Source organism: Rhopilema esculentum, chromosome 14 (assembly GCF_057945365.1).
Source record: "Rhopilema esculentum isolate cy_ngs chromosome 14, ASM5794536v1, whole genome shotgun sequence".
Taxonomy (NCBI): Eukaryota; Metazoa; Cnidaria; class Scyphozoa; order Rhizostomeae; family Rhizostomatidae; genus Rhopilema; species Rhopilema esculentum.
The window spans coordinates 10,133,710-10,161,025 of NC_142828.1; the positions used below are offsets into that span (position 1 = coordinate 10,133,710).

The 27,316-nt window shown below is 34.8% G+C and overlaps 2 protein-coding genes across 2 annotated transcripts; both read left to right on the forward strand.

Annotated features, from left to right (window-relative positions):
- Positions 1 to 2: 2 nt before the first annotated feature.
- On the forward strand, positions 3 to 8,576 carry LOC135695908 (homeobox protein EMX1). Its single transcript, XM_065215124.2, has 3 exons — positions 3 to 4,210; positions 6,028 to 6,221; positions 6,893 to 8,576. Exons 1-3 carry the CDS (start codon positions 3,721 to 3,723, stop codon positions 7,055 to 7,057), a joined length of 849 nt encoding a protein of 282 aa, XP_065071196.2. The 5' UTR covers positions 3 to 3,720; the 3' UTR covers positions 7,058 to 8,576.
- A 745-nt stretch (positions 8,577 to 9,321) lies between these two features.
- LOC135696023 (putative ATP-dependent RNA helicase DDX41) lies at positions 9,322 to 26,649 on the forward strand. Its single transcript, XM_065215286.2, has 22 exons — positions 9,322 to 9,438; positions 10,238 to 10,321; positions 10,900 to 10,980; positions 12,042 to 12,120; positions 12,811 to 12,885; positions 13,173 to 13,233; positions 13,623 to 13,740; positions 14,925 to 15,016; positions 15,404 to 15,497; positions 16,139 to 16,198; positions 16,783 to 16,846; positions 16,994 to 17,066; positions 18,184 to 18,264; positions 18,800 to 18,881; positions 19,031 to 19,112; positions 19,553 to 19,602; positions 20,073 to 20,144; positions 20,768 to 20,864; positions 21,212 to 21,361; positions 22,944 to 23,015; positions 23,599 to 23,709; positions 24,474 to 26,649. Exons 1-22 carry the CDS (start codon positions 9,412 to 9,414, stop codon positions 24,608 to 24,610), a joined length of 1,842 nt encoding a protein of 613 aa, XP_065071358.1. The 5' UTR covers positions 9,322 to 9,411; the 3' UTR covers positions 24,611 to 26,649.
- Positions 26,650 to 27,316: the final 667 nt, after the last annotated feature.

Below are 27,316 nucleotides of genomic sequence, written 5' to 3' on the forward strand. Positions count from 1 at the left end.
GTAGCTAATATTTCGTCCTGTCATACGAGGCTTTGTCAGAGTAAAAGTCGTTTTTTTTCTTAACATTTTGTCAGACCATTCCGAAATAGCCTAACCATAATGTTACAAACAATACGTTCACGTGAACCTTCTGGCCATTCACCTAGCTCCTAAATTTCTTTCTCGAAAATTTTCTTTTTCGATACTTTTTACTATTTGAGATCCATAACAATATTTCAACATTTCATACAATTACCTTAGCTTAATAAAGCAAAATAGAATTTGAACAAGTTGCTTACCCCTAAAAATCAATCCTACAAAAATCTTAAATCTAAAAGGTAGACTGATCATCGCTATCCTAAACACAGCAGAGTACCCAGCCCCTGGGAAGATAGTGTTTGGCGCACAACTTTATCACAATTCCACTACAACACAATTTATTCACGAAAGGCTCCCCAGCTTTCAGTACAAAGGTGTAGGGTCAGTGATGCCGCGGAAAGGGGCTCAGTCCGCCTTGTTAAAATTCAGATAGATTTTTTTGGGGCTCAGCCCTCTTAACAGCCCCCTTTGATATTTGGTTGGACGATTTGTGTTGGCCATCCTATATTTTGCTACATGAATGAGCAATTTTGTATCATCAAATAGTTTGAATGACCTCTACATCCAACGGAGAGTCTTGAGCACAAATGCAAGTACGTATATTCGGTATGGTCAAGTGGTTACGGGTGTGGTCACGGGTGTGGCCTCTTGGAATTGCCTATAGCACAGCCACCCTTTCTAACTTTGTAGGAAGGCACCCCTGTATAGAGTGGAATAAAATTGTACCGCACAATGAAACGTTGGGTAGGAACAGGTAGATGCCAAATTGCGATTGGCTGGCTGGTACACAAGTCATGAGTACACCCTTTTCAGCTGAAATGCAGAGTCCAGTAGAGTTGCCAATCTTCCTCCGGCCAAGCATATCTTGCTACAAAACCTTCCTCATTTTTGATGTGTTTTAAATGGGCGTGGTCTGGAAGTTGGAGGTACTCAACATGTTTTTAACCCTTTTCTTGCAATTCTACTTTCCAAAACATTTTTAAGAATTGTAGCTTGTTTTCAATAATAGGTATTTTGGGGTCAGATAAAAAGTAACATCTCTATGTCAATTAATAACAAATGCGTGTCACATTTTGAATATATGAAATTATGAAAAGTTTGCGCCTAAATTCTACAGTGCAAAGCACTTCTGTAAGAAATCTAATATTAAAAAACAGGAGGTTTATAGATCTTATTTGATCTTTTTTATTTTTGTCTGAGTGCATTTTAAAGCCAAAAGGCAATATTTGGTCACCCTTTTCAATTTCCTTTTGTTTCTACAACCTTCCTCCGGCCAGTGGCCATGGGGCCGTAATGTTTTCCTGACTCTGCTGGTGTGGACAACGGGGAAATTTACCTCAACTCTTCCTCAACTTGTTTGTGGTATGAATATTGGGTTTTTTCATCCAGAAACATTTTGATTACAGATGATCAATGGTTTTGTAATTGCGTGATAATTCACCAAATCATGTTTAGTACATGCAGGTTTTCATGGTGATAGAACCGCTCTTGCCTTGGCTTGCATCTTCAACCTTTTATCACATACTAAAGGAAAAAGTCCAGACCAAATAGACATGTCTGCTCGAGCCAAAATCACGACGCAGGATACGGCGGATTTTGTCTGCAAGGCGCGGTCAGCTGTTGATTTAGACGGAAACTTGAAAGATGGCAATCTGGCATGTCCACTTTCGAAGTGGTTTGTTTCAACCATTGAACATTGAATCTTGACAAGCGCTTCTATTGAGATTGTCTCATTTTGGTGTCTCGGATGAAGTATTCAAGACTATATTTTAATTAGTGTTTACGTCACTTTCCAGTGATCCTGAATATCAGCGGAAAATAAAGCAAATTTAAGAAATGATTTTAAAACATGACAAGGAAGCATTTGTATCACTTCATTCAATGTAATCAACTGGGCTAATCATACCAACTGTCCTGATCACATTAAAACAACACCAGCTTTAAACGAGCATTATCAAACTTGATATACCCTTTGTTGATCGTACATTGTTGATCACCCTTGTTGTTTATCATGTCACAATCTTTATTTGATCATCGTCATTATCAGCTATGAGCTATACATCACTAATCGCCATTCGCCAACTTGATTGATCACACCTTAAGTCAGTTGCCGTTTTAGAGGATTGACCGTACAAGTAAAGAATGAATGAACTTGAAAAATTCAAATTAATTTTAATTGGCAAAAGTTTAATAGATCATTTCATCAAAAACCCTAATTTAGACTCGTGACTCATAATATGATGACTGTTTTGAAAGATAGCTAAGCAATTTTTCAATTATCTTTTAGGTGATATATTGAAACTTGTGGTCAAAGGCAAGTTTTCATCGATCGATAGAATGACGCCGTTAAGCAATTGACGTTGCCAGTTGCTCTCCTCGTACTACACCAGGTACCTCATGTTACGTCTTACCTTCTTCGGATTTTCCCTGAAACTTGTTGGATCTTTACCTATTTACTGCATACATTAAAGGCGACTAAATTTTTTTTTAAATACTAAGGCCCAAAGCTGCTACAAAGTTTACTAGAAAGAGTGTGCACCCATTTTAACTTTGCAATTTTGAAGGGGCGTTGAAAATTTTTCAAATATCTTGTCGTATTTCTGCAGTCTGATCCTTGATGAGTCTCCAAATTTCATATCATCATAAAATCTACAGAAATGCACAAACACGATGAAACATTGTGCCCGGACTCGAAATATGCTGGCACATCGTGATTCGAGCTCAAAAACGTGATACTATCTATAGAAAGAGGCCATACTTTAAGTTTGGGGTCTGTACTCACTCTATACATTGATTCGATGTCCTTCTTAACCATTTTGATAACTAGGAAAAAAATTCATAACTTGATTGATAAAGAATTCACCAAGGCAACTTTTTGTCTTTTGTTTTTCAAGGAAATCATCCAACGGGCGTTTCACAAGGTATGGCCAATCAAGGGAAGTTAGTTCGTTAAAATTGCATAGCTTTGTAGGAGTCAGTTTTCTGGACTGCTAACTGTACTTCTTTTTATTCATTTCTCCAACTACCACCAGCCACCCATTTTCTGCCTGCAACCATTTTCGTTCTGAAGGCGAACTGAAATCGCCGACTTACTTTCACACGCTTATTTACATTTGACGGGCCTTGTGGAGGAGTGATTTGTTAATAGCTGTATGGGTGGTTTTGGCAGCCGTAGGATAAAAATAGGTTTAGTTGGCCCGTCCAACGGAAGGTATTTTCACACGAAATTTATCGAAAGTGTTTTTGATGATTAAATGACTAATGAACGGTGCTTCTGATATCAAAATCAGATTTATCTAATGTAATTAAGCCCAATTGGGAACAATTGTGACCAAAAAAGTATGGTGAGAAACCAATCAACGATTGCTCGCCTTAATGATAGGCAGATGATAAATGTCATAAACAGATCACTTACATGGCCATGTCACATCTAATGTCTATAATTTGGGTTGTTCCGGACTATAATTTATGGTAATCGGAGGTGGATGTGCGAAGAGCAAGGTCGTTTTAGCAGCCGAGGACGAGTCTTAAACAACACAGGAGTAGGACAAGTATTTTAGATTTATATCTTTTTTTAATTACGTGAATGCTTGTGTTTTTATGGCTGCAAATTTAAATGCAAAAGTCTAGAGCCTGACAAAGATGCAGGTAGAAAAAAGGCAGGCGTTTGACATAAAGTCTTTAATTGGAAGTCCAGACGAAAGCCCGAAAGAGGACAAGTGCAAACGCAGCAAGGAAGATTTCTCTCGAAGGGACCCAGGCTTCTTGAATGAGCAAAGATTGAAACCGTATCAAAGAGATGGTTGCGACTCAAATAACGAAAGCTATCGTTCTAGGATTCTTCCAAAGGCAATTCGCGGAGATTATTTGCGAGGCTCTGGACAAATAAAGCCTGCATGCTTTAGAGAACATCCAGATATTGCAGCGTACTGTTCGTCAAAGACATTTCCTGTTCCCCATAACTCATGTTGCTTTAGAAATAATGAAGAACTTAGCCGCAAGTACATTGCGTTACCAAGTTATAGCAGAACTGACCCAATTCTAGCTAAACACACAATCCAGCCTTGTCAGCAGCTATTTCCAAGCCACCCTGGACCACAGGACATAAGATCGTACTATTTTTTGCAGCCTGGTAAGAAAGTTTTCAATAATCTGTATCTACCTCTGTTTTTTAAGTATTACAATTGTTTTAATTCATTAGCTTATTCACTCTTCCTAACTATCCTCTTATATACTTCTTATATCTTCGTAGCTTTCATACTTTCTAATACGCCATTTTATGGGTACGTTATCAAACAGTCCTCTTATATTTTTTGTTGACTTACAACCATTGCATTTGTTTCCAATTTATATCTTCATACCGCAAAAAAAGACTATTGGTTTGTTCTGTGAAACCGTAATTATGTTCCTATTAGAAAACATGTCCATTTTTGCCGAGATTTTCGCCTTAAAAGGCTTTTTCATTGTTTTTAAGTTTGCTTTAATTGTTTTGTGAAACTCTAGGGCTTCCAAGTGTCTTAATTTCTATAAAGGGAAAAGTTCTCTTGTAGAGAGAATTCATAGGAAGAGTGAGAGATTTAGATTTTTGACAAAACCCTATAAACGTTGTTATTTTTTTCGTAAATTTAGACATAACATAACTGCACAAGAACAGAAAAAACAGAAGATGAAATTCAATAATTTATTCAATGTTAAGTGTCAACTTATCCTACTTTAAGATTATCTGGTCTCCTCCTCTAAAAAAGGCATTTTAAGCCTGATACCTAATTGCAAAAGATTTAAAGTCTGCTTCAGAACAATGGAAGAATTCGTTTTAAATAGCTTTCGAATCTTCCCCTCAAAATGTAAAAATCATATACATAAATAGAAAAGTAAGTTATATTTCCAACAAGATCAGAGGTTTTCAGACATTAGTAGGCTAGCTTTATACGGGTTATTCGCCCCTTTGACCCCCTCTATCTACATCATAGCCAGTGGTTTGTTGTTGTCAGATATATGGTGATTGCCTAATTTTTACTAATTTACTAATTTTGTACCCATTGAAGGATAGATGTTGCATTAGATTGTGATAAAATTGAAAATGATAATTTGAGTGATAATCAACTTTATGTGGTCTGAGTGAATCCAATAAACCTTAATGATATTGAGTAATGAGTGCTAACTATGGTGACTTTCACGATTAGTTCGAAATTTGATTAATGTAATTGTCCAATTATAAATTGTTACGACCCTTTGAGGTTAGGATATTTATACTTCTAGCCATTGTGAATGCCTTCAATTTGACGTCATTGCAAGGAAAATACCAGGAACTTTTCAGTATTAACATGTTGTGCCAAATTTTTTGGTGAATCATTGACCCAAGTGTATTCTGTACCAAACCTGTTTTTGTAAAAATTGCAAAAAGTGCAAAATTTATGTAGCAGTAACTTGTTGTAATCATCTTGGCTGATAGCTGATACCATACCATTCAATCCATGTTCGAAGATATGACGAAGCTGTTTTTGTAACACTTTAGGAACAATATCACATGCAGAGGTCAAGAATTTATTTGTTTGATAATTGAGCGACACATGTGAAAGTGCTTCACTTAGGGAAGCAACTGCTGGCAAGGAAAAAATTGCATTGTTGTCCCCAATCGTCCAAATCTGGAAATCCATGCCCTGACCTGATCTGGTTTGCAAAGGCATTTGAAATCCGCATCAGGTCATTCTTTCTCGAGGATGCTTTTTGGAGAAAAAGTTGTTAAAAGTAACAATTGAAATGTCCAATACATCGCGCTGTAAAACAGTGAACAAGACAGTACAGAAATACTTTTAATTTATTTTAAAATTAACAAAGAATATACCGTGTAGCTATAAAACATTGCTTACTTGATTGCTTACTTCGCATTGCCCCAGAATAAAAGTAAACTTTATTTCCAATTTTAAAGAGACCTTCCTTTTGTTTTAGATCTGATCAACAATTACAGTATACCATATCCACGCCCCGACCTAATGGCAGCACAGAATACAGGTAGAAGAATTCGGACTACGTTCACCCCATCACAATTAAATGTATTAGAGAAAAGATTCAAAGCTAGTCATTACATAGTTGGGGATGAAAGAAGGGAGCTTGCGCAGGAGCTTCGCCTAAACGAGTCTCAGGTAAGAACCACCTTGTCACTAGGCCCACCATGGTCCCACAATGGAGCTCTACTGTCACCTATGTTCCCATGGAATAAGCTCCTATAATTTTTGCTCGCATTGCCACCGAATTAATCTTGTGATGAAAAAGACAACGAATTACCAAAAAGATACGAGACAAACCAAACTAGGCTTTGAATCACATTCTTTCTGTTTAAGATGATTCTCAAGACAATCCACCAATCGATACAGCTTGAAAGAGCGGAGTAGTTATAATTAACGTTTCTCAAGGAAAATTTAGAAATGAATATACTTGATCTTGAATGGAAAGTAAATAGTCGTTTGTTTCTCCCAAAATTAAAACATAATTTTAAGGAAGCCATCGCTAGAATATTTTCGCTAAATTTCTTTGAAATAAAAATGATTTATTTGTAATATGCTAATTTATTAACACTGCCTAAGTATTGTAGCTAATTTAGACTGATACTTCTTCAAAAACAAATTTTACCAAGAGCATCCAACCGTGAAATACAACCAAACTCTTCAGGGCCTCTGCCATGCCCCCCCCTCACTTTTTTACAAAAAAATAAAGTTATTCAAATTTTCTCTTGCCCCCTCCCATTTTTTAACCTATGTCGGAACCCATGCTCTTTGTTCATTGCTCAACTAAGTTACGGTTCTTTCTTTTTCAGGTAAAAATATGGTTTCAAAACAGACGAACCAAATATAAGCAAGAAAAAGCTTTCGAAGAAGTGGGAACTGGTAAGATAGGAAAACGAAAAGGAGAGCACCATGTTAAGAAATGGCAGTTGGATACAAGCTTCGTCGAAACCACAACTAAAAATGGTTTATTATAAACTTGGGGAATCGCAGATATTTCTTGTGACAATTAGGGAAAACCTAATTCATATTCATTGCTGGGCCTCGCAGCTTAAATATTGGTTTTCAGGGTTTTCATTGCTGCTAGAGAATCAAGCAGAGAGTCGCGCCATCACCAGTTGAAATTGTTTTCCTTTGTAGCTGGCATCTATTTTGCAAAGAGTTAAGCAGTCGAATTAAAAGATGTTATAAGCAAATGTTAGTTTGATACTGTTAATTGACGTCGAATTATAAATGTCGAAATTTTACAAGATTTTTGCTCAAAATGAAATTTTTCATAAAGATCTATAGAAATAAGAAATACATTTCCGTTGTACTCATCTCTGTTGAATTGTTTGTTGTACTATAGCTTTTTGGTGACAACAGTTAAGAAGCATTTCAAGGAACCTTTAAATTTCATAGAAAATAACGGTAAGGCAGTTTGTCTCCTCCTCAGCGATTGGCTGACTTGACCAATGGGTTTGAGCAGAGGGGACAAGCATGTTTTCGAGCTTAATCTATTCATCCATTTCAGTTGATCAGTTCCTGAAGAACCTTTTGATACCTTCAATTCTGAAAATTAGCCAGAGATGGCGGTATGTTAACCAACGAAAAACTATCATATGATTCAAATTATCCAGTTAATGGGAAAACATGAAAAATTAAATCGTATTTTTGACCTTAAATTGAAAATGAGCTTTCATTTACATCGATTGTCGCCATTCCAGGATTTCAAAACCAAAGTAATTGCAAATGATGACCAATGTACCTGCGTCTCACATGAAAATCCTTAACATAGTCTTTTAAGACGTATTGCTAAGCCTGGATATCGGTACAAAGCAAGTGAAGGGGTAAAACTCAACATGGAGTCATAATTTCTCCAAACATTAAATACCTTCAATTGGCAGAAAGCAGGTGCTTGGAAGCAAAGATATTTATGACGTTTACAATGGTTTCTAGTTGCACGAAAAGCAAACTATTGCACACCATTATTTGATTTAAAGCAAAAGAAGAAACCTGTACTCGTTTAGAGAATAAAATTGGCACCAGTCTTAGAAACACTACAGCCATCTAGACTTGCATAGAAAGAGAATGGATACTCATAAAAACTGAAAACTCCATTAGCATAAATAGCTCTATACAGAGGTACTGTTTATGTTAAAAAACTAAGATTGATATAAAAGATTTGTATGATTAAGAGATATAAATATAATGTAGAGTTATTCATTATGTCTAAATCGTAGTTGCGTTGCGTGTTTAATTTATTGTATTTTCACAACATGCACAATATTTCATATATTCAGATAACTTATTTCGCATGATGTCTTCTAAGCTGAAAATAAATCTAGATATGTATATGTTTAAAGCCAAATTGTATTTGTAACTACTTGTAACAGAAATATTGGAATAAATAACAATCGATGAGCAACTCTTTGCATACATTCTTTGACGCGTGCTTCTTGATTTAAAAATACGTGCAATTCATGATTGTGAGGCCTATTCATTTCGTCAGTAACTTTAGCATAGGACCAGCAAATAATGAAAGGTGCTTTCTTATTGTTCAAAGGATTTGTTGGGTAGTGTGATGTTTTCATCTCTATGGATGTTTTATATCCAATGACTTTTTGTTGAAGGTGTTGTAAGAGCTTCCTAGCGGACGCTTCAGCCTCAATAAATGAAATTGATTCGCAGGTTCTTGATTGTTTTATAATATATTTGTACGACGTGTCAAAAACGCACCCGAGTTGATAAACAGGACAATATCCATCATTTAATGCCCGAGAATCTCCCAAATATGTGTCTTCGTATATCCCTTTATACATCTATGTTCTTGTAGTGGTGTCCTTTGTGAGAAAATCAGTGGCTTTACTAGTGACGCCGGAGCACTTGACTACGGGATTGCTAATGATCATCCGTAACAAGTAAGGCTAACATCTCATTACATATAAACATGCAGAAATATAAAAAAGAAATGACCTATCATATCACCTGACATAAGATTAAAGGATAGTGGGAAAGGTGCATCTGCCTGAAAGTGCACCCTATTTGATGTTTGTCTTCTAAGGGCCATTCACTCTGGAAAAGATGTACGAGATTTTCACCAGATAAAAGGATTTATATGGATCTACTAATGAAAACAAAGGGATTTTCACCAAAGGTGTAAGATATTTCTACAGAGTGATTTACCCCCTGTTTCTACAGAGTGATTTACCCCCTGTTTGATGGAGGAAATTATTTAGCAACAACAACAGCATGAAAAATCATCCAATTCAATCATAACAAGAGCATGTTTTCGAACAGGCTAACTCCTGAAAGAAGTAAATTGACAAGCCTGCTAAGCGAAATATAAGCAATGGATGGAAGGAAGGAGCATAAAACGGTAATTTGCAGTCATTTTTACGCTTACTCATACAATTTCGGATAAAAATTGATTGTCTTGCCAATGAAGGGTAGGCCGTGTAGGACTATAAGTGGAGGAGAAGATCAACAAAATGGCAGTATGCCAATCTACTCCAAGACTCCATCCAATAGTGCTCTAAGGGCATTCAATTCTGCATCTTCTGTGTTTAGTTTAGCAGTTCTATCTTTTACTAGCATCGTCATATTTGCATACTTGTATACCTTATAAGTATATTATATACCTAAGTTTTCGCCTGTCTTCTTTTACACGTACTCTGAATCAATCAACTCAGTAAAACACTCTTCAATACGGCTTACGATCTGTTCTTTTCTGTGTGCTGAATTCTGGAATAGTATTCCTACTGCTATCAAAGAATCTGTATCATTGGTTTGCTTTCGTTATAAATTGAAGTCATATCTGCTTGCAAAACATTGACAACTAACCCTTGAAATTTCACACACTGCTTTACACTCCCCACTTACAGAAATCGGAGTTTTATTTTCGGTATTATTTATTTTGATATTTGTGAAGTGGTGAAATATCTTTCTGTATAGGGGGCCTCTTTCCTTGATTAGTTTGCTATTGGGAGAATTCCTCCTTTAAATGATTCCCCCCCCCCCCCACCATACATATATCCCACATATAATTTGTGTTCCACACAATTATTATAATGTTTGTTTGTTATTTTAAATGGTTTTATTTTTATTTAGTATTTCGTGGAAGTGTATGTTGTGGAATTTAAAATATGATGAACCTGAATCTGAACCTATTATTTTAGAGGCTACCAAACGGTGGCTCCTCAGATGAAGACAATGAAGAATATGTACCATATGTTCCTCTCAAAGAAAGAAAAAGACAAATGGTAATTCTACCTTCTCACAGTTTCTTTGGTTCAGCAGCATTTCTTGAGCATTCTAAGAAACATTAGTAAGGATAAGAATTACATTTAAATCACATATGAAGAAGTTGTGTCTTTTATTTGAGAATTTTATTCGAGAATGAGTAAGCTAGTATAATTGCTAAATTCCAGTTGTGAGTCTTTCCAGCTGATTTGAATTTGGTGGAAAGTCCCCATTCTTATGTGAAAAGAGTATGTGCATTTTAGCCAATTACTTTGTATTGAAACTCATCAAAAACTGCTTAATTACTGTCCTAGAATAGAAGAGGGGTCTCTTATTGATTGGTTTACCTATTGAGAGATCTCCTCCTTTAAGAATTCCCTTCATACAATTTATTTTGTCCTGAATTTGTATTTATACTATTATGTACTTTTGTTTAATAATTTATTTGTATTAATGATATGTAAATTGTGTGTTGATAATTTAAAAAATATGAAACTGAACCTGAACTGAATTTTCCATAACACTGAAAATATTTTTGATAATCAAGTGGACTTTAAAGGTTTTCTCTAGGAATCAGTGAGTTTTTTTATTTTTGTAGTTGCTTAAAAGACAGCAAAAGCTCCAACAAGGTAAAAAGAATTCAGCAGCTGTAGGGGAAAGTGTTCAAGAGAATGATGAGGTAGCTTTGAGATTTTTCATGTTATTATCATACTCTTAAAGTACTTAGGACATCTCTTGCTTTTAGGAGATAGGTTTTAGGGATGCAGTTTACTTGGTGATCTGAGTACTTGGTGATGGCTATCCTCCATTCCAGCTGTTTAATTTAATTGTCTAGGTAGTCAAGCAAAATGTTTTTAATAAGCACCAGCACATCAAAGTGGTAATGTATTAAAAATTCAAGATCAAAACACAAATGGCCAGTGCATCATTACATTTCGTTTTCCTTGAAACTAAGACAAAAAATTCAAATCTCAGTTTTCAACACAATATTATCTATCCTGCTTGATTCCTTAGTTTGAAAGTCCATATCAACTTTAATTGATATGTTGATAGCTTCTGCAATCAGACCCTTGCTCTGGATGATGATCCATCATGGCACCTTTGTTCATAATTTGAAAAACAGGGATCATTGGATATTTTGAAGATTTCTATTAGAAAAAGTTGAACAAAAACATATCTTTTTAAAGCTTATACATTAAGAAACAATTTAGTTCGTTTTGTAAGTCACTCAGAGTTGACAATTTTTAGACATTAGCCAATGAAAATTGATATGCTGTTTAGATACAATAGTGACAGCAAACCAAAGAATGACATGTGTCAGATTGCAACAACAGGGAGATAACACGTCTCATTGAACTGTGCAACAATGGTAGTCTTTGAGTTATATTAATTCAGATGAGTAGCTATTTTAGGAAATCTCAAGAAAGAAGAATTTTTATGCTTGCAGGATCACTAATTTTGTAACAGTTTGGTTTAAGTGAAAAAAGCAAAGTTGCTAGAAAGATTATCTTTAGTCAGTCAGCTGTCAAGAGGAAGTACTTCCCTTTGTCTGCCTCTTGACCTTTACACCCTTGACTTAACTTTTTGCAGCTATATGAGAACTATTGACCAGCTACTCAAAGGTAGCTGTGCCTTTAGACTATCTATTATTTGATATCTTTCTTGGATCTTCTCTATGATATTTGGAACTAATCTTTTACAAGTTCAAATACTGCTTTTACTAAGCTATCTTATTTTTAGGAGGAAGCATCAAATGTAAGTAAAAGAACAGACCAGAGTTTATTAGATCAGCATCTAGAACTGAAGAAAAAAGCAGAAGGTCAGTGTCTTGTTGTTTGCAATTTCTCTTCAAATATAGTGTCTTGTTGTTTGCAATTTCTTCTTCAGTCATCTATTTAAACCACTTTGCCTTTATCAATCAATAGTCTTACAAACCTGCCATCTCCCGTGATATGCCCAGAAAGAGGCAATTGTAACCTGAAAAACACCCAAGAAATGACAAAAGGTTCCAAAGAAATTCCTCCCTGTTTTACATTTGAGAAGATTGGCAGGCTTTGTCTATTTACCCTTGTACCCAATTTCTCTCTTCAAATTCAAGGTTCTCAAGACATTTCTCTCTATTTCACATTTAAAAAAAATTGTATAGTTACAGCATCTTCTTGTTCTATCAGCATTCTTGGTTACTAGATTTAGCATCATTTTCTCTTAAAAACTTATCAACATCCCCCACGTGTCTCTATCTTATGCCCACTTATTGTATTATTTTCCATATTTGTTTCAGCCAATCTTTTATATCAACAATGAATTTCCTTAAGACCCCCTTTGTGTTTTCCTGGATGGGTACCCAGTCATTACCTCATTGGCTAATAGTTTTCCTACAAGTTTATTTCTACTTGTTTTCATAAAAGCCTGTTTTTATGCCTCCTCAGTTCATGATAATTGCTGTGTGTTCCGAACACTATTACAACTGTTTTGCAAACGCTAAAATTTTTTAACATCTTTTTTACAGTAATCAAAGAGACGAAAATTGAAAAGCAGCTGAAAGAAGAAGAAAAGATTTTGGAAAGCATAGCAGAAAGAAAAGGTACCTTAAAAAGACTTTTGCAGTCAATGTTGAAAAAAATAAGATCGTTTTTTATTAAGGCACATTGTAACTTTGTAGTAACCCAAAACAAAATAGTTTAATGTTAGCTTCGATAAAATTTTGACATTCTTTAGTAGATCACATTCCAATTTCATTTGCCTCTCTTAAAGCCAAACTTAAATAAATTGAATATGATGATAAGTAAATTTCAGGAAAATCTTAATACGGGTAGGATTAACTCTGCTTCGAATCTGTTTTTATTTTGCAACCTTTCTTTTTTTCAACAGCATTAATGGCTGCAGGTGAATTAGCCAAAGGGATTGTCTACGAAAATCCTTTGATTACAGGGTATGATTGTTATAATGAATATATCAAAATTTCATATAGGCCTGTTTTTTAACATCTCAAAGTTCTTTTCTATGTTAAGAACCAATGTTTTTGTGTATGTTAAGAAAGATATTTGAAAATCTGCAATCACTCTCAGTGCAAGTTTCGCTTTCCATGCACCTATGTGCTTCTTTAACTTGATACCTAGCTTGTTATATTTTTGCATATTGAGTTTTGCACTAGCAATTTTCGCTTTTGCAAGGGTGTAATTTAAGTCCATGTAACACATATTCTTTTATTTTATCTTATATGAATCAACAATTTCAAGCCATCGTTTTATCTTAATCTTTTGCAAATTGGCAAAGCACTTTGTGTTTCAATATATCTACATCAATGTGTACGGCTTTTAGTTGGAAGCCACCAAGATTTATAACTCGATATCCTGAAGCAAGGCATGAGCAGGTGCGCACAAAGAATCATATAATGGTGGATGGGGAAAATATTCCACCCCCTGTCACTAGTTTCAAGGTAAGGCTTTAGATATACAAGCACTTCACTGAAAGAATGGCAAAGCGTTGCCTCTACGTATCTCTGTCAATCATTTCCTTTGAGACACTTACGCTTTATAGCACTCTACCCTGTCCCTTCTCTACCCTGTCCCTTCTCTTCGCTGTCCCTCTTCTCGTAGGCTACCTTTGCTGAGTTTTAAGTTCGCATTTTCTTTTGTTCTGCTTTTCTTTCTATGCTTTTCTTATGTATATTTGAACTTGTTTCTCTTCTTTCCTTTGCCCAAATAAATTTTCGAAGTTTCAAACAAACGAATTAACTATATGCTCTATTCCAGAGCTGGAATTACGATCCAGACTTGTAGCAGTATTACCGGCATTTTAGCTATTAGAAAAATTTTAGTTAAAGAGTAACTTCCAAAATTTTCAATAAGGATAAATAGAAATTGAAGTGGGAGAGAAAGGAGGGCAAGGACAGGATGTCAGCGGGGCTGTGACAAGAAGTAATGCTTTTCCCCTGCCTGAAGCGATGCAAAGTTTTTATTCTTTCTTCAAAAAGGCAAATTTCATGGAACCTTAATTTCATGTTTCATACACGTACGATTTTTTACACTTTGAAATTTTCTCCATTGATGAAACATAGATTTGCATCTTTTATCGTATTTTTCCTGCAAATGCTTTGCAAATTTCAATGTAATTCTACGTATGACGATTTTGAATCTCTGTCAATTTCACGTTATTTGAATGTAGAACATCAAATTTGGACACGTTGATGTTTGAGCTAATAAGCTGAAGAAATCCTACATTTACTCAATTTTCTCATTGTATAGTAAATCGCTTTTCATTAAGGAGGATGATTACAGCTTACAATCTGGGAAAAGTTTGTGGCCCAAAATTTAGACCACTTTTGTATAAAAGTTTAGTGAAATTCTGCTTCTGATAATATTAACCTTTCGAATTTTCAAGCATGAGACTTCACTCCTTTCAAATAAATATTTGCTCGTTCAGTAGATTTTGGTTACAGTCACAAAATGTTGCTTGAAAATTTATGATAATTAGCGGATTGCGACTATGAACGGAGCTACATTGAATAATTTTGCATATTTGGGTCTGAATTTTAAGTGATTGTAAATGGTAGTGTGACTTTATGCGATGTGGCTAAAAGCGGAGTCGACTGTATTAAAACTGTCTTTGCTTTTTTTGTAGGAAATGAAATTCCCAAGAGCAGTTATGAATGTAATGAAGCGGAAAGGAATCAAGCGCCCGACTCCGATTCAGATTCAAGGGATTCCATCCGTGTATGAACTGATTTTTTTCTTCATATTTTATTATCTTGTTTCTTTGATAAACTTGCCTCAAGCAGATTTATCTTGCAGGTAAACTTACCTCAAGCAGATTTAAGATTGCAGATTTATCTTAAAAAAATAGAACTCTTTGAATATTTTATCTACAAAATTAAGATTGAGGTTTTTTCAAGGTTTGAGAATTAAGGATTTCAGCAAACAGCTTTTCAAGAGGCAAAGACAGATATGTTAGGCTTTTGAAATTTATTGCTAACCCTGTCAAAAAGTTGAGTTATTTAAGCAGAATTTAATATAAATTTAAAGGAATTTGTTAGATTCCCGCTGTTTATGTATCTTTAAGCAGCATGCTTCGTTGCCAGTTCAATGTAATTTATCTTTCAGACTGTGTGGTCGAGATATAATTGGCATTGCGTATACGGGATGTGGCAAGACCTTAGTATTTGTTTTGCCAATCATTATGTTTTGTATTGAACAGGTTAGTGTTAAATTTAATTTTTTCAGTGTTATAAACTCTAGGCCGATGATACATAGATAGTTACACAGTTAGAATTTGTGAGGCATATATTGATTTCATATTCAAACTCGCACAGGAATAATACAACATATAAATCTAAATACTTAGCAAAGCAACTAACCCAAAGTCACGTACGCCAGAGTTTAATCAAATTCATGTCAGCATTTTTGTTGATGGGAACAAGGACTAGGTATAACCCTATTTCCTAAACTCGATCGTTTCAGTAGGCTTTCGTTTTTTTTTGTTTCATCAAACTATTTCCTAATTAGAAAAATCTTTACGATTTATTCAGTTCAAGAATGGAATAGGCTCCAGAGAGGAGATTGTGGTGAAATCTGTGCTATGCTGATGTAACTAAACTTTAAAGGAAATTGTCTCATGGTTTACTTTCAACTTCTGTCAAAGAAAGAAACCTGTGTATTTTACAACAATACCTTTCTCAACCCAATGACAAGAGAATTTCAACCCCCAAGACAACTGTCACTAAAAGCTCAAAATACAAGAAAGAGGCTCTATAGTACCATATAATTTAGACATTTGCAACCTCTGGTATCTGCCTTTTCATAATTTTCTAATTTTAAAACATTATTCTTCGGTTTTAGGAGAAAGCTCTGCCTTTTCGGAAAGGAGAGGGACCTTATGGTCTCCTCATTTCTCCTTCGGTAGGTTTATTTATTCATAACCTCAATCAACTAGTTTTTGTGTATTACAATCTTTTAAAGAACCGAGTAATTTTTGCCAAGGCTCGTTGTACGAAATACACACATTGGTACATACATAAAGACACATTGTTAGACTGGGCATGTTTCTGCGCTTTTCTTGTTTTTTGTGTGTGGAAAATCGAGCCTCAGTGTCCTTATGTGTACTTATTAAGTAAAAGAGTGTGCTGAAATGGCCTGTCGTTCTTCTGATAAATCACAGCTTGGATGACTAGACAACTAATTAGGGTTTTTTGTATTGAACTAATCTAAATAACGAGGATGTATTGTCACAAGTCTTCATCTCTGAACCACATACTAAAGTTCTGAGCCACTGTTAAGGCCCAATACAGCAGTCAAGGCGCACCATAATTACACCTTTAGTGCACCCTCGATATTGGCCCCCTTATTGAGGTCATTCTGAAAAACTTTTTGCGATCCCCCAGAGGTGTATAGCTTTGAATACAGAAGGTAAAAGTGCCTATCAAAACTGTTTTGCGAGTGTTCTTTCACCCAAGTAAATAATATTTCTTATTTTATTTTTGCAGCGTGAATTAGCAAAGCAGACCCTGGAGGTTGTTGAGGAATTTGCAAATGAACTTGCTCACGATGGTACGTGCATTTTGAATTTTTCAGTTGTTGCTATGAGTTTGTCATCTCAAATGTACCCCAGCTTCATGTTAGGATTGTCTGCTATATATTTACGTGGATCGTTTTATATCATAGATTGATTTAATCTGAACATCTCAATGCTTGTAGGTTTACCTCGATTGAAATGCATTTCTTGCATCGGGGGACATGCCATGAAAGACCAAATTAGTGAAATCAACAGGTCAGTATCTTAGCTCATGAATAATAGATTTAAAATTTTTTTATCAGCTGACAAAAGTTTTTCAATTTTTCAATAGTACCCATATCTGCATTCCGACTCTGTAAAATTAAAACTTTACTTTATTTTTGTACTTTCGTTTCTTTTTCTTTGCCGCAATTATTGTGCAGTTAATTCTTGGTTTTAATTCCTCCTCCACTTTTAAAGGTTTGCCTTCTCTTTCACAACTTTCACGTGCAAATTAACAATCGCAACTCTGGAAAAATTCCAAATACTTGAACTTGGATGAAGCGTAGAAAAGTGTCCATTTGATGTCCTCATATCTTCTCTCCTCGGGGTTGGTTTGGGGAAACTAAAGTTAAGAAAAAAACAACAGTCACATTCTAGAAATTCTTGGATTATCTCCCTTTTCAAGAAACATTTTGAAAGGTCCAAGGGATTTATTTAAAAACTCACGTCAAATTTTCGGATACAAGAATCATACGAGAGTTTAATTTTGCTAAAATGATCGTAGATTCTGACTCTTCCACTGATAGTTTCTTGATAATGCTATGCAAGTCAGTAAAAACCAAATAAATGTTTGAGTGAGTTTCTGTAACAAGCAGTCTATATCAGGAATGTTTCTGGTATTTCAAATTCTGATCTTGATATTGAAGGCGCTTGATTAGCAAAAAACAGTCTCAGTGTTCTTAATCTGCTGTTTATGTGGGTGTTCACTGTAGTCGAATGTTTTGAGAGAACATTCAACTCCGGTTATAATAAACTCCGGTTATAATAAACTCCGGTTATAATCAACTCCGGTCTAGAGTTTTTTATCCGGTTATAATCTGCTGGCTATCAGTATCTAGTTTCTTATATCTTAGAACCAAGCTTACAGAGCTAAGGTTCGGTCACAACTTTTAAAGCAGCGTTTTTCGTGATTATATCCGGACTCTAATCTACGTGTGTTCTGATCGCGATTTGCTTATGTCTTTAGTAATAAGTTTTTGAAAGAATGAGATGAAATAAGAAAGTAAAGATATCTTAGAAATATAGATGCCCTAGAAAGATTGTCTATGAATGGTATTTTACATATGACGTCTTACAATCAAGGTTTTAATCTCCCTATCATCTGCTTCAGGGGTGTGCATATTGTGGTTGGAACTCCTGGACGGCTAATGCATTTACTGGACAGTAAGATTTTGAAGTTGGACTCATGCAGGTAAGTGATGTACAGCTTTACTCAAATATTTTGAATTATTACCTTTAGTTAGACTCGAGATATGGCTGGAAATGGCGAACAAAATTGTTAAAAGGGGGTATTATTTTCTAGAATAGTTCTGTAGAAATAAGTTGTGCTTCAACATGCTAGTTTGATTTTGCTGCATCTCCTTGGAATTCAAGATGATTCCCGTTTGTTGGGTCTTGCTTCTTACGTTTTGCATTTTATACAGGCAATGCTCATAAAAATAATTGTAAAATTAATTGTATTGCCCACCTTGTCATTCATCTATCGACAAAACATGTTTATGAATTGTTACTTGAAAATGTCCAAAGCATAAAATGCCTTGATAAATGTGCAAAGTCACGAAGAATTATGCCAATTGTTTCATCTTAGTTTGGTTGTATAGCGTAAAACATCAGTCTTAAACGGATTAAGATTGAGTTGATACTGCTTTGACTAGCAATATTTTCAAACTCTCAAGAATTTTCATTAAGCCCAAAGTTTCAAGATTATTTTTCATTCCAACTTAAAGGTATGTTTGTCTTGATGAAGCGGATCGTATGATTGACATGGGCTTTGAAGACGACGTCAGAACAATATTTTCATATTTCAAGGTAAATTGCACGAGTTAGTATCAACAACGAACCGATGGTCATGGAAAGAGAGCCAGAAGTTATCAATTTTCTCTTTTCATCCATTCTTTCGTTTGTCTTCCTTTTCTAACACTAGTTTAATTATCAATGTTTTCTTTTTGTCTTTATAGTCTCAAAGGCAAACGTTGTTCTTTAGTGCCACTATGCCAAGAAAGATTCAAAATTTTGCCAAAAGTGCACTTGTCAAACCAGGTATGTTTGACGCATCAAATATGTTTTGCAGCAAAGGAAATGAGCACTCATTAAACGATGTCAGAAATCTCATAAGATCTAGCGGCGATGATGTTATTACGTCATGTAATTTGATCGTGTTATGATAAACAACAACCTAGTAGGATATAAGTAGGATCCAAAGATGGCGCGTTATTTTTCAGTCTTTCAACATCCCTTGCCAATGGGATGAGATTTGTTCTTTTTTGAAAGTATTAATAAGACGATGCTTGATTCTTGATTCATGCATATTTTACATTCTGAGAGTGATACGCAACCTTGCAGTTTTTCTGCCTTTGAATGAAGTATGATGTCTTGAAGGGAAGGAGTTTAACTTTGTTTTAATTTTATCAGTGATGTTGAAATTTACTGATCTCTTCTTGATAGTAAATCGATATCAAGTAAAGTTTCTTAAATTCCAGTGACAATTAATGTTGGTAGAGCTGGTGCTGCTAGTCTCAATATTATTCAGGTAAATGAATTTATTGTCGAAATTTTTGCGCTGCTCTAACTTTTCAAGTACAAAATATGTTATTAATCAATTTTGGGCATAATCAATTTTGATAGTGAAGAGAAGCTACAAGGCAGAAGGGGTAGTAAGTAGGTTCTTTTATATACAGTTGTTAGTGTCTTGTTTGACTTGTAAATGTATGTGAAGGTTTGAGGTCGATTAAGCGAGTCTGTGATATATTGTAGGGATGGAGAAAGTATTTAAGATTGAAACCAATGTGAGACTTATGCTCCTGATAAAAAAATTGCATCTGCAATGTGTTTTGTTATATCAATGCTACGTAAAAGTGTTTTTATGAATGCATGGGATAAAGGCATTTAAAGGTTTTATCGATCCACTCCTTGCAGAACCGACGATACAAAAGTATTGCTGCTGTTATTAAGACCAACAGTCGTAAATATTTCGATTTGTTCACTTTTCATTTATTGCAGGAAGTTGAATATATCAAACAAGAAGCTAAAATTGTGTACTTGCTTGAGTGCTTGCAAAAAAGTGCGCCCCCTGTAAGTTGATTCGACAAGCTGTCATTCCTTTCAAGTTATTTTTTGACAATCATATTCCCTCATGTCACCATGTTCGTTCATTTTGGTTCTCTCGTATTCCCAAAATATTTGTGTATATCGGAAAGAAGTATGCTCCAAAAATCTATTGAAACAAGACACTTGAGTTTGGACTGAATCGGCAAAGCAAAATATTGAATGCAAGAATATGAATTGGTGCATCGAAAATTTTTTGCATGTAAACTTTTTACTCTTTATTTTTAGTTTGTTTATCTTGATTCTTTCTTAAAGAGTTGTAATGTTTCCATTTAGCTCAACCAGTGTACTATAATTTGAAATGTCGATTTTGTCTGTATATTAATACTTTTTTTTAATATGTTTTAAGTTTTATTTTGATATACCAATCAATGAAACAAAGTTAGAATTTTTAGGTAGTTAGATGACACCAGTTCAGGCGAATATTTTAAGTATTCTATGTCGGTTAATGGTGAATCTTTTCAGAGCGTGCATCTTGTCTTTTCACCATCCCGTCATTCGTTTCTTCAAAATCGTTTCTTTCCATTTTATCGTTATGACTAACAATTTATGTTGCTTGAAAAATAATGATACTCCTGTTCTCTTTCTAGGTGCTGATATTTGCTCATAAAAAGTCAGATGTCGATGACATTCACGAATATCTTTTGTTGAAAGGCGTTGAAGCTGTGGCTATTCATGGCAATATGGGTAACAATTTGTAATTAATGTATAAGTCCATCGAGTGAAGGCCAACGAAAACCTGAAAATTCTGTCGTGATATGATTTGGTTTGGAATCGTTGCAGTATTTCATAGAAAATATCATTACAGACGTTTTTTAAAACGAAGGGGTCCTTCAGGTGGGGCTCATGCAAAGTGAGATGCCGGTAGATGCGCTCTGCAATATCCTCAGTTAAAAGTATCACAATTTATTTACCTATGCCCTCGTTTGATAGAATTCACAGATTAAGTATTGTTTTGTAGTGATCTGTTTTTGTAAGAAATATTAAGGTCCTGTGTCACTGGAGATTGTTCAGTGTTAAATTGCGTTTTGCAGATCAAGAAGAACGGGAGCGTGCAGTGAAAGCATTTCGCGAAAGAAGAAAAGACGTTTTGGTCGCAACCGACGTGGCATCAAAAGGGCTCGATTTTCAAGGAATCAAGCATGTGATCAACTATGATATGCCTGACGACATCGAAAATTATGGTATGTTTGTAATCAAATATATGGAGGTTGTGTATGATGGGCTTTTTTTCAACAGCAATTATAAGGTTTTGCAGTTATCTTCTTCATAACTGATCGTGTTGCGTGATTATAAAAAGATGCTCTTGATAAGATCCTAACGAAAGTAAAACCACAAAATAAAGGAGTGAATGAAGATTCCCCTTTGGGCTTATGAAGATTCTTGTTGGAATGACTGAAGATTCCCGTTTGGATGAATGAAGATTCCCGTTGAAATGAATGACGATTCCTTTTGGAGTTAATGAAGGTTCTCTTGTGCCTTCTTTCTGTTCTGTGGTAAAAGCAAGTGAATGACAACCATGTCGCTTGTTACTAATGAAGCACAGAAACAAATAAACCACCAGTAACAGCTGACTTCCGATAATAGCATTAAAGTGTTTAGTGAAAATGAGATGTGTGAGAATAAGACTAGGAAATGTCGTTTTTCTCAGGTCAAGTGTGGGATTTCTAGCCAGATTTGAAGTAAATGCTAATTTTTTATTTTTCTTTAAAGCAATAGTATTATTTTCTCATCATCGCATGTCTCGAAAGCATGACTTTCTCTCTATAAAATCCTTTCACCTTGATATAATGAGCGTTAAGCAACTTTGATCTCGCGTCTTGAGCCGGAGTAGAATGATAATAAAATTCGTTTTGATGGAGATTTATTTTATTATTACAATAATGACGACGAAGATACTAATTTGTAGCTGAGACTAAGACTGTATTTTCTTGCTTTGCTTAAATTTTTCTTGTAAAATTTAACGTGGAACATTCAAAAAGCAGAATAAACGACCAATTCAAATATACAACGATATTCAGGTTTAGATAAACGCTTGATTCAGTTTATCAATGCATCAAGAACTAGATTTTCAACTTTTATTCGAATTAATACAGGGCCTTCTTTGCTTCCGAAACATCTTAACAACTGCAGCTCTCTGAATAACATTAAAGAATGACATTTATTCAATTTAGTACCCACTTTCTATATTCATAAACCCACTTCGTTTACTTTATGATTTTTTGGCACTTGGAAGCTAGAATTTGGTTCTAAAATTTTATATAGAGTATTTTATTCAGTGCTTCTACGTTCCAAAAATGATGTTTCTTAATTTCTTTTACATCAAATTTCCTTCACTAAAGATTAGCAATCATTTTTAATTTCAATCCATTTTTATTTGGGAATACACCGACACATGACTGATGTATCTGATACTGTCTATATCTTTACATATATGAACAATATTTTAATACTAGAATGAATGGACAAAGTAAATTTTGAATCTCGATGTTTTTCAAATTTTGAAATTTCCAGCAATTTCCCTAATTTTTCCTTTCAATTTCTATTTCCTTCTTACTTTCCTTTCAAGTGAAAGCACTATACTTGCTCTATTTTTTGGTAAACTGATCTTCATGTTCTGAAGGTCATTCTCATTCATATGCTATCAGACCTTCGTTTGTACTCTTTTCAACTTGAAAATAACGTTTGCCTTTTTTTCATTTAGAGTTATATTTCTTAAAAGAAAGTTTGACACATAAAGAGCATAATTGCCAATTCTTTCTTTAGTTCACAGAATTGGACGAACAGGACGACAAGGACAAACAGGAATTGCTACAACTTTTATAAATAAAAGCTGTGGTAAGCCAAATATTCACTGCTATGCATTTAAACAATATTTAAAAATCTCTATATTATGATTATATCATATCATATCATATTATATCACATTATATCACATCATAATCATATCATATCAATCATATCATATCATATCATATCATATCATATCATATCATATCATATCATATTATATCATATCATATCATATCATATCATATCATATCATATCATATCATATCATATCATATCATATCATATCATATCAATCATATCATATCATATCATATCAATCATATCATATCATATCATATTATATCACATCATAATCATATCATATCAATCATATCATATCATATCATATCATATCATATCATATCATATCATATCATATCATATCATATCATATCATATCATATCATATCATATCATATCATATCATATCATATCATATCATATCATATCATATCATATCATATCAATCATTATTATTACTGTAATTGAGTGACGAAAGTCAGTCCTTTCAGTACAGTAAAAATTATATTTTTTCTTTTCTCGTTCAATTTAAGAAAACTCCATTTATTGTTGTTTCTATTTCTTGTAGACGAGTCGGTTTTGATCGACTTGAAGCATCTATTAATCGAAGCCAAACAGAAGTTACCGCCATTTTTGGCCGCTTTGGAAACAGAAAACGAAGGGCTTCTTCATTTGGGTGGTGAGTTCGCTCAGAATTCCCTACTTGATTGCAATTTTCTTAGATATCAAAATTTTTGCTGTCAAGGCCTAGTTTGCTTTTATACTTTAAGGCCCAGTTGCACGCTCAAATTTTTTATCAGATATGCATCTTAGGGACGCCGGAGAAGTGGGCACGGGGTCAACCGCCCCTGTCGCCTTTTGATAGGAAGGGCAACGGGGGCAACAGGGCCATATTGCCCTTGAAACCGGCCATTTATAATCATCAGAAAGATTCATATAAATTCTGATCGTAGTTTCTGATTCATGACGACATTTCTCAACACTTCTATAATAGTTCAAAATAAAATAAACTACAGAAGATCGAACTAAAATGGCAGTTACGAAGGAATTATCATCAGCTGAGAACTTTGTTTCAAATGCCCTTTTACCCAAGGCTGCCCTCTTGCCCTTTGGCTGTTCCGGCGTATCTGATTCATCTGATATTAATATTGTCAAAAAAGAAAGATATTTTTCTGCGTATTTATCACGATCTCTGCTTCAGCTATACACGAATTATATCATCAATGACGTTACATCAATTGAGTATTGAACAAAATTATGCCATGTAACATGGATGTATTGGTGGTTCACAGTTTCCACTTTTGGTGTCATGGTTTCCCTTGTGTTGACATTTATAGGTATGAGCTAGGAACAGGTATGAGTTTGGTTCATTTCAGGAATAGTGTTTTCATCTTCATTATCCTAAGATAACTTGTATTGGTTAATAAATTTGGCTTCTTCTAGATCAACAGGGCTGCTCATACTGTGGACAGTTAGGCCATCGTATAACTGCATGTCCAAAGTTGGAAGCCATGCAAAGTCGACAGCAAACAACCGTAGGCCGCAAAGATTATTTGGCCACCAATGCTGCCGATTGGTAGGCACTTTCAACAGGCACTTTCAACTGACTAATGGCATGCTGGTACGTAGCTATGACTGGTGCTGCATAAATGAAGTAGAAGAACATGTCCTTCATTTCTTGTTTTTTTCAACTGAAGTGAAAGTGTCGAATGAACGGTGAACCGAACTACATTCGCAGAATTTTGACTCATGTTAAAGCAATGCGGTGTAACTCTCCATTTTAAGTAAAGTAATCTCCGATGAAATCGTAATTCAACAAGCAAAACTTATGTTGGTACACTTAAGTATGTTTGGGAGTATCACTTGTCGTAAACGGTAACGTATCGTGGTTGTCTGTCTTTGAATACGTTTGCAAATACTGGAGTATGTTTAAAAACCCGAATCTAAGTCCAGGAAAAGCAACTTCGATACTGTATCGAAACAGTAATGACATGTTGTTGGAATAGGTATCCTTTTACGCCAAAAACCAGGATATAGCATGGAATCAGATGCAAGTCAGAAAGAAGGGGGGCCAAGGGCAAATCAGCGACCCATAACAAAATAAAGAAGCTCTATTGTTTTGCAAAAAAGGATGCATGGCCCTCTAACCCTAATGCTTAATCTGCTTAAACCCGGGCTTGAAAGTCTTAATATAACCGGATTGAATACACAAACTGCATGTTTGTGACCAAATGGCAGATGTAGAATCGAATTTGTTCAATTTTCAAAGGCTGAAATATTGACTTGACAGCAATAGGTATATCCCAATATATCTACTTTCTAATGCATATTAAATAGCCTCAAACAGATCAAGAAAATTTTTCCTGGTAATACTTTGGCATTAACGGTATATAACTTTCGTTCTGCTCACTTTGGATAAAAGTCTCTTAGTGGCTGGAGCAACCCTCCATCTTGGAGTCAAAGAGCATGCGCTGTTGAAAATTTTCGCTTCCTCATATTCCCAAGCCAGGGCCATTTATCATACGAAGTTCCAATGGAATCTAGTTCCATATCTTAATTCTATTAAACATAATTGATCGCTTTTTGAGGCTAATTTTGGCTTGGGGGATTGCAAATTTTTTATTTGCAGCTTGTATTGTACAGTAGCTGTGCCTTGAGGAAGTTTTTTCGAACAGATTACAAAAAAACTCCATTTGAGATTCTGCATTTATATCAAACATGAATTTTGCACATTGCAAAATGTAACTGTCTTCAAAGTTAAATATACTAAATTTACGAAAAATTAATTTGGAGCTTGCTGTATTCTTATCGAAGTTCATTATTCTTACAGCTTTTTTAAGCTTTCGACTTACAGACAGGACTTGCTAGCACTTCCCCAATCGATTAACGCATAGTTAATACGAGGCTCAGTAAAAGCGTAATATAGGTTTCTTAAGGTATTTTTAGGAACATAGTGGCTCATCCTAGCTAGTAAACCAATTACATCAGATAGTTTAAAGTTTACTTGTTTAATATGATGTTTCCAGCTGAGGTTTTTATCTCAGAGTACGCCAAGATATTTCATGCAGTCTTTTTGAGCTATTTCTTTATTATTAATAGATAGATTTACTTTATTTGTTTTATATTTTTTCTGGAGGGAGAAATGAGTAAGAAGTTAGATTTATCAATATTTAGGGTCAATTTATTTGCAATTAGCCAATCAGAGACTTTGTTAAGCTCGTCATTTACAATTGATTCTAATTCCTTTAGATTTTTGTGCCAAAAGAAAACATTTGTGTCATCAGCAAATAGATGAATTTTTAAGATACTTGATGAGCTCGGCATGTCGTTTATATATAGGAGAAAAAGTAGAGGTCCAAGGACGCTGCCTTGGGAGACTCCGAATTCAACATTACAAGATTCAGAGAAAGTGCTATTTATACATACTTTCTGTGTTCGATTTGTCAATTAAGACTCAAACCATTTTAAGGCTATGCCTCTTATACCATAATATCCCAATTTATTGATTAGAATATTATGATCAACCGTATCAAACGCTTTTGCAAAATCTAGGAAAATACAACATGAATGATTTTTGTTATCCGCTGCGTCTGTTTAAAAAGAAAAAATGACGCCGTTATCTCTGCATTACTTCTATCCTGCCTTCCTACGCCACTGTCCTGATCCAAGTTTGTTATTTAAATACTTGGATATGAGGTATAATTTGCCGATAATAGGACACAGAAGGGGGCAAGACAGATTTGCGATTGGCAGACCCTGTTTCTAGCCCCCCCTTTCTACAATCCCAGAAGAAAAAAGTGATACTTTTCAAGAAAAGTTGATTTTTTCTCTTTCCTTTCGAAAATAACTTCTCCAACATTGATTCAGGAGGCGATGGGGTATTTAAATTCAGGCCTTGAAAAAAAATTTTTCTTCCTGGCAGCAAAATAAAAAATTCAAGATTTCCTGCGAAGCTTCGAGAAAGTTTCCAGCCACTGAAATTTTTATTTCAAGTTGCCTGATTTGTTTGAAAATTTTTCCTAAAAACAAACTGTCACACTAAAAAGAACTTATTGTTGGTCCTGCAGTCTTGATCATAGCTATTCGAACAGGAATCATTTTGTTTATACTGTATTAGATGATCAAGGAGAACGTGATCAAGCACGATACTCATATTTTGTTTTCAAGGTTAAAGAAAGTAGATCTGAAAATCTAGAATAACTTTGATTAAGTTTCATATCAGTACTAGCAAACTAGATACTTTATAAGTATTGATATATCTATACATCTTGCTCTGGGGGGTTTAT

What these genes read in the sequence shown, in the direction of transcription:
- LOC135696023 (XM_065215286.2), top strand. Translation starts at nt 9,412, where the DNA reads ATGGATGGAAGGAAGGAGCATAAAACG. An exon ending in GTGTTCAAGAGAATGATGAG is followed by an intron (nt 10,981 to 12,041) that starts GTAGCTTTGAGA and finishes TCTTATTTTTAG; the next exon opens with GAGGAAGCATCAAATGTAAG. An exon ending in AAATGAACTTGCTCACGATG is followed by an intron (nt 16,847 to 16,993) that starts GTACGTGCATTT and finishes CAATGCTTGTAG; the next exon opens with GTTTACCTCGATTGAAATGC.
- LOC135695908 (XM_065215124.2), top strand. Translation starts at nt 3,721, where the DNA reads ATGCAGGTAGAAAAAAGGCAGGCGTTTGACATAAAGTCTTTAATTGGA. An exon ending in GTACTATTTTTTGCAGCCTG is followed by an intron (nt 4,211 to 6,027) that starts GTAAGAAAGTTT and finishes CTTTTGTTTTAG; the next exon opens with ATCTGATCAACAATTACAGT. An exon ending in TTCGCCTAAACGAGTCTCAG is followed by an intron (nt 6,222 to 6,892) that starts GTAAGAACCACC and finishes TTTCTTTTTCAG; the next exon opens with GTAAAAATATGGTTTCAAAA.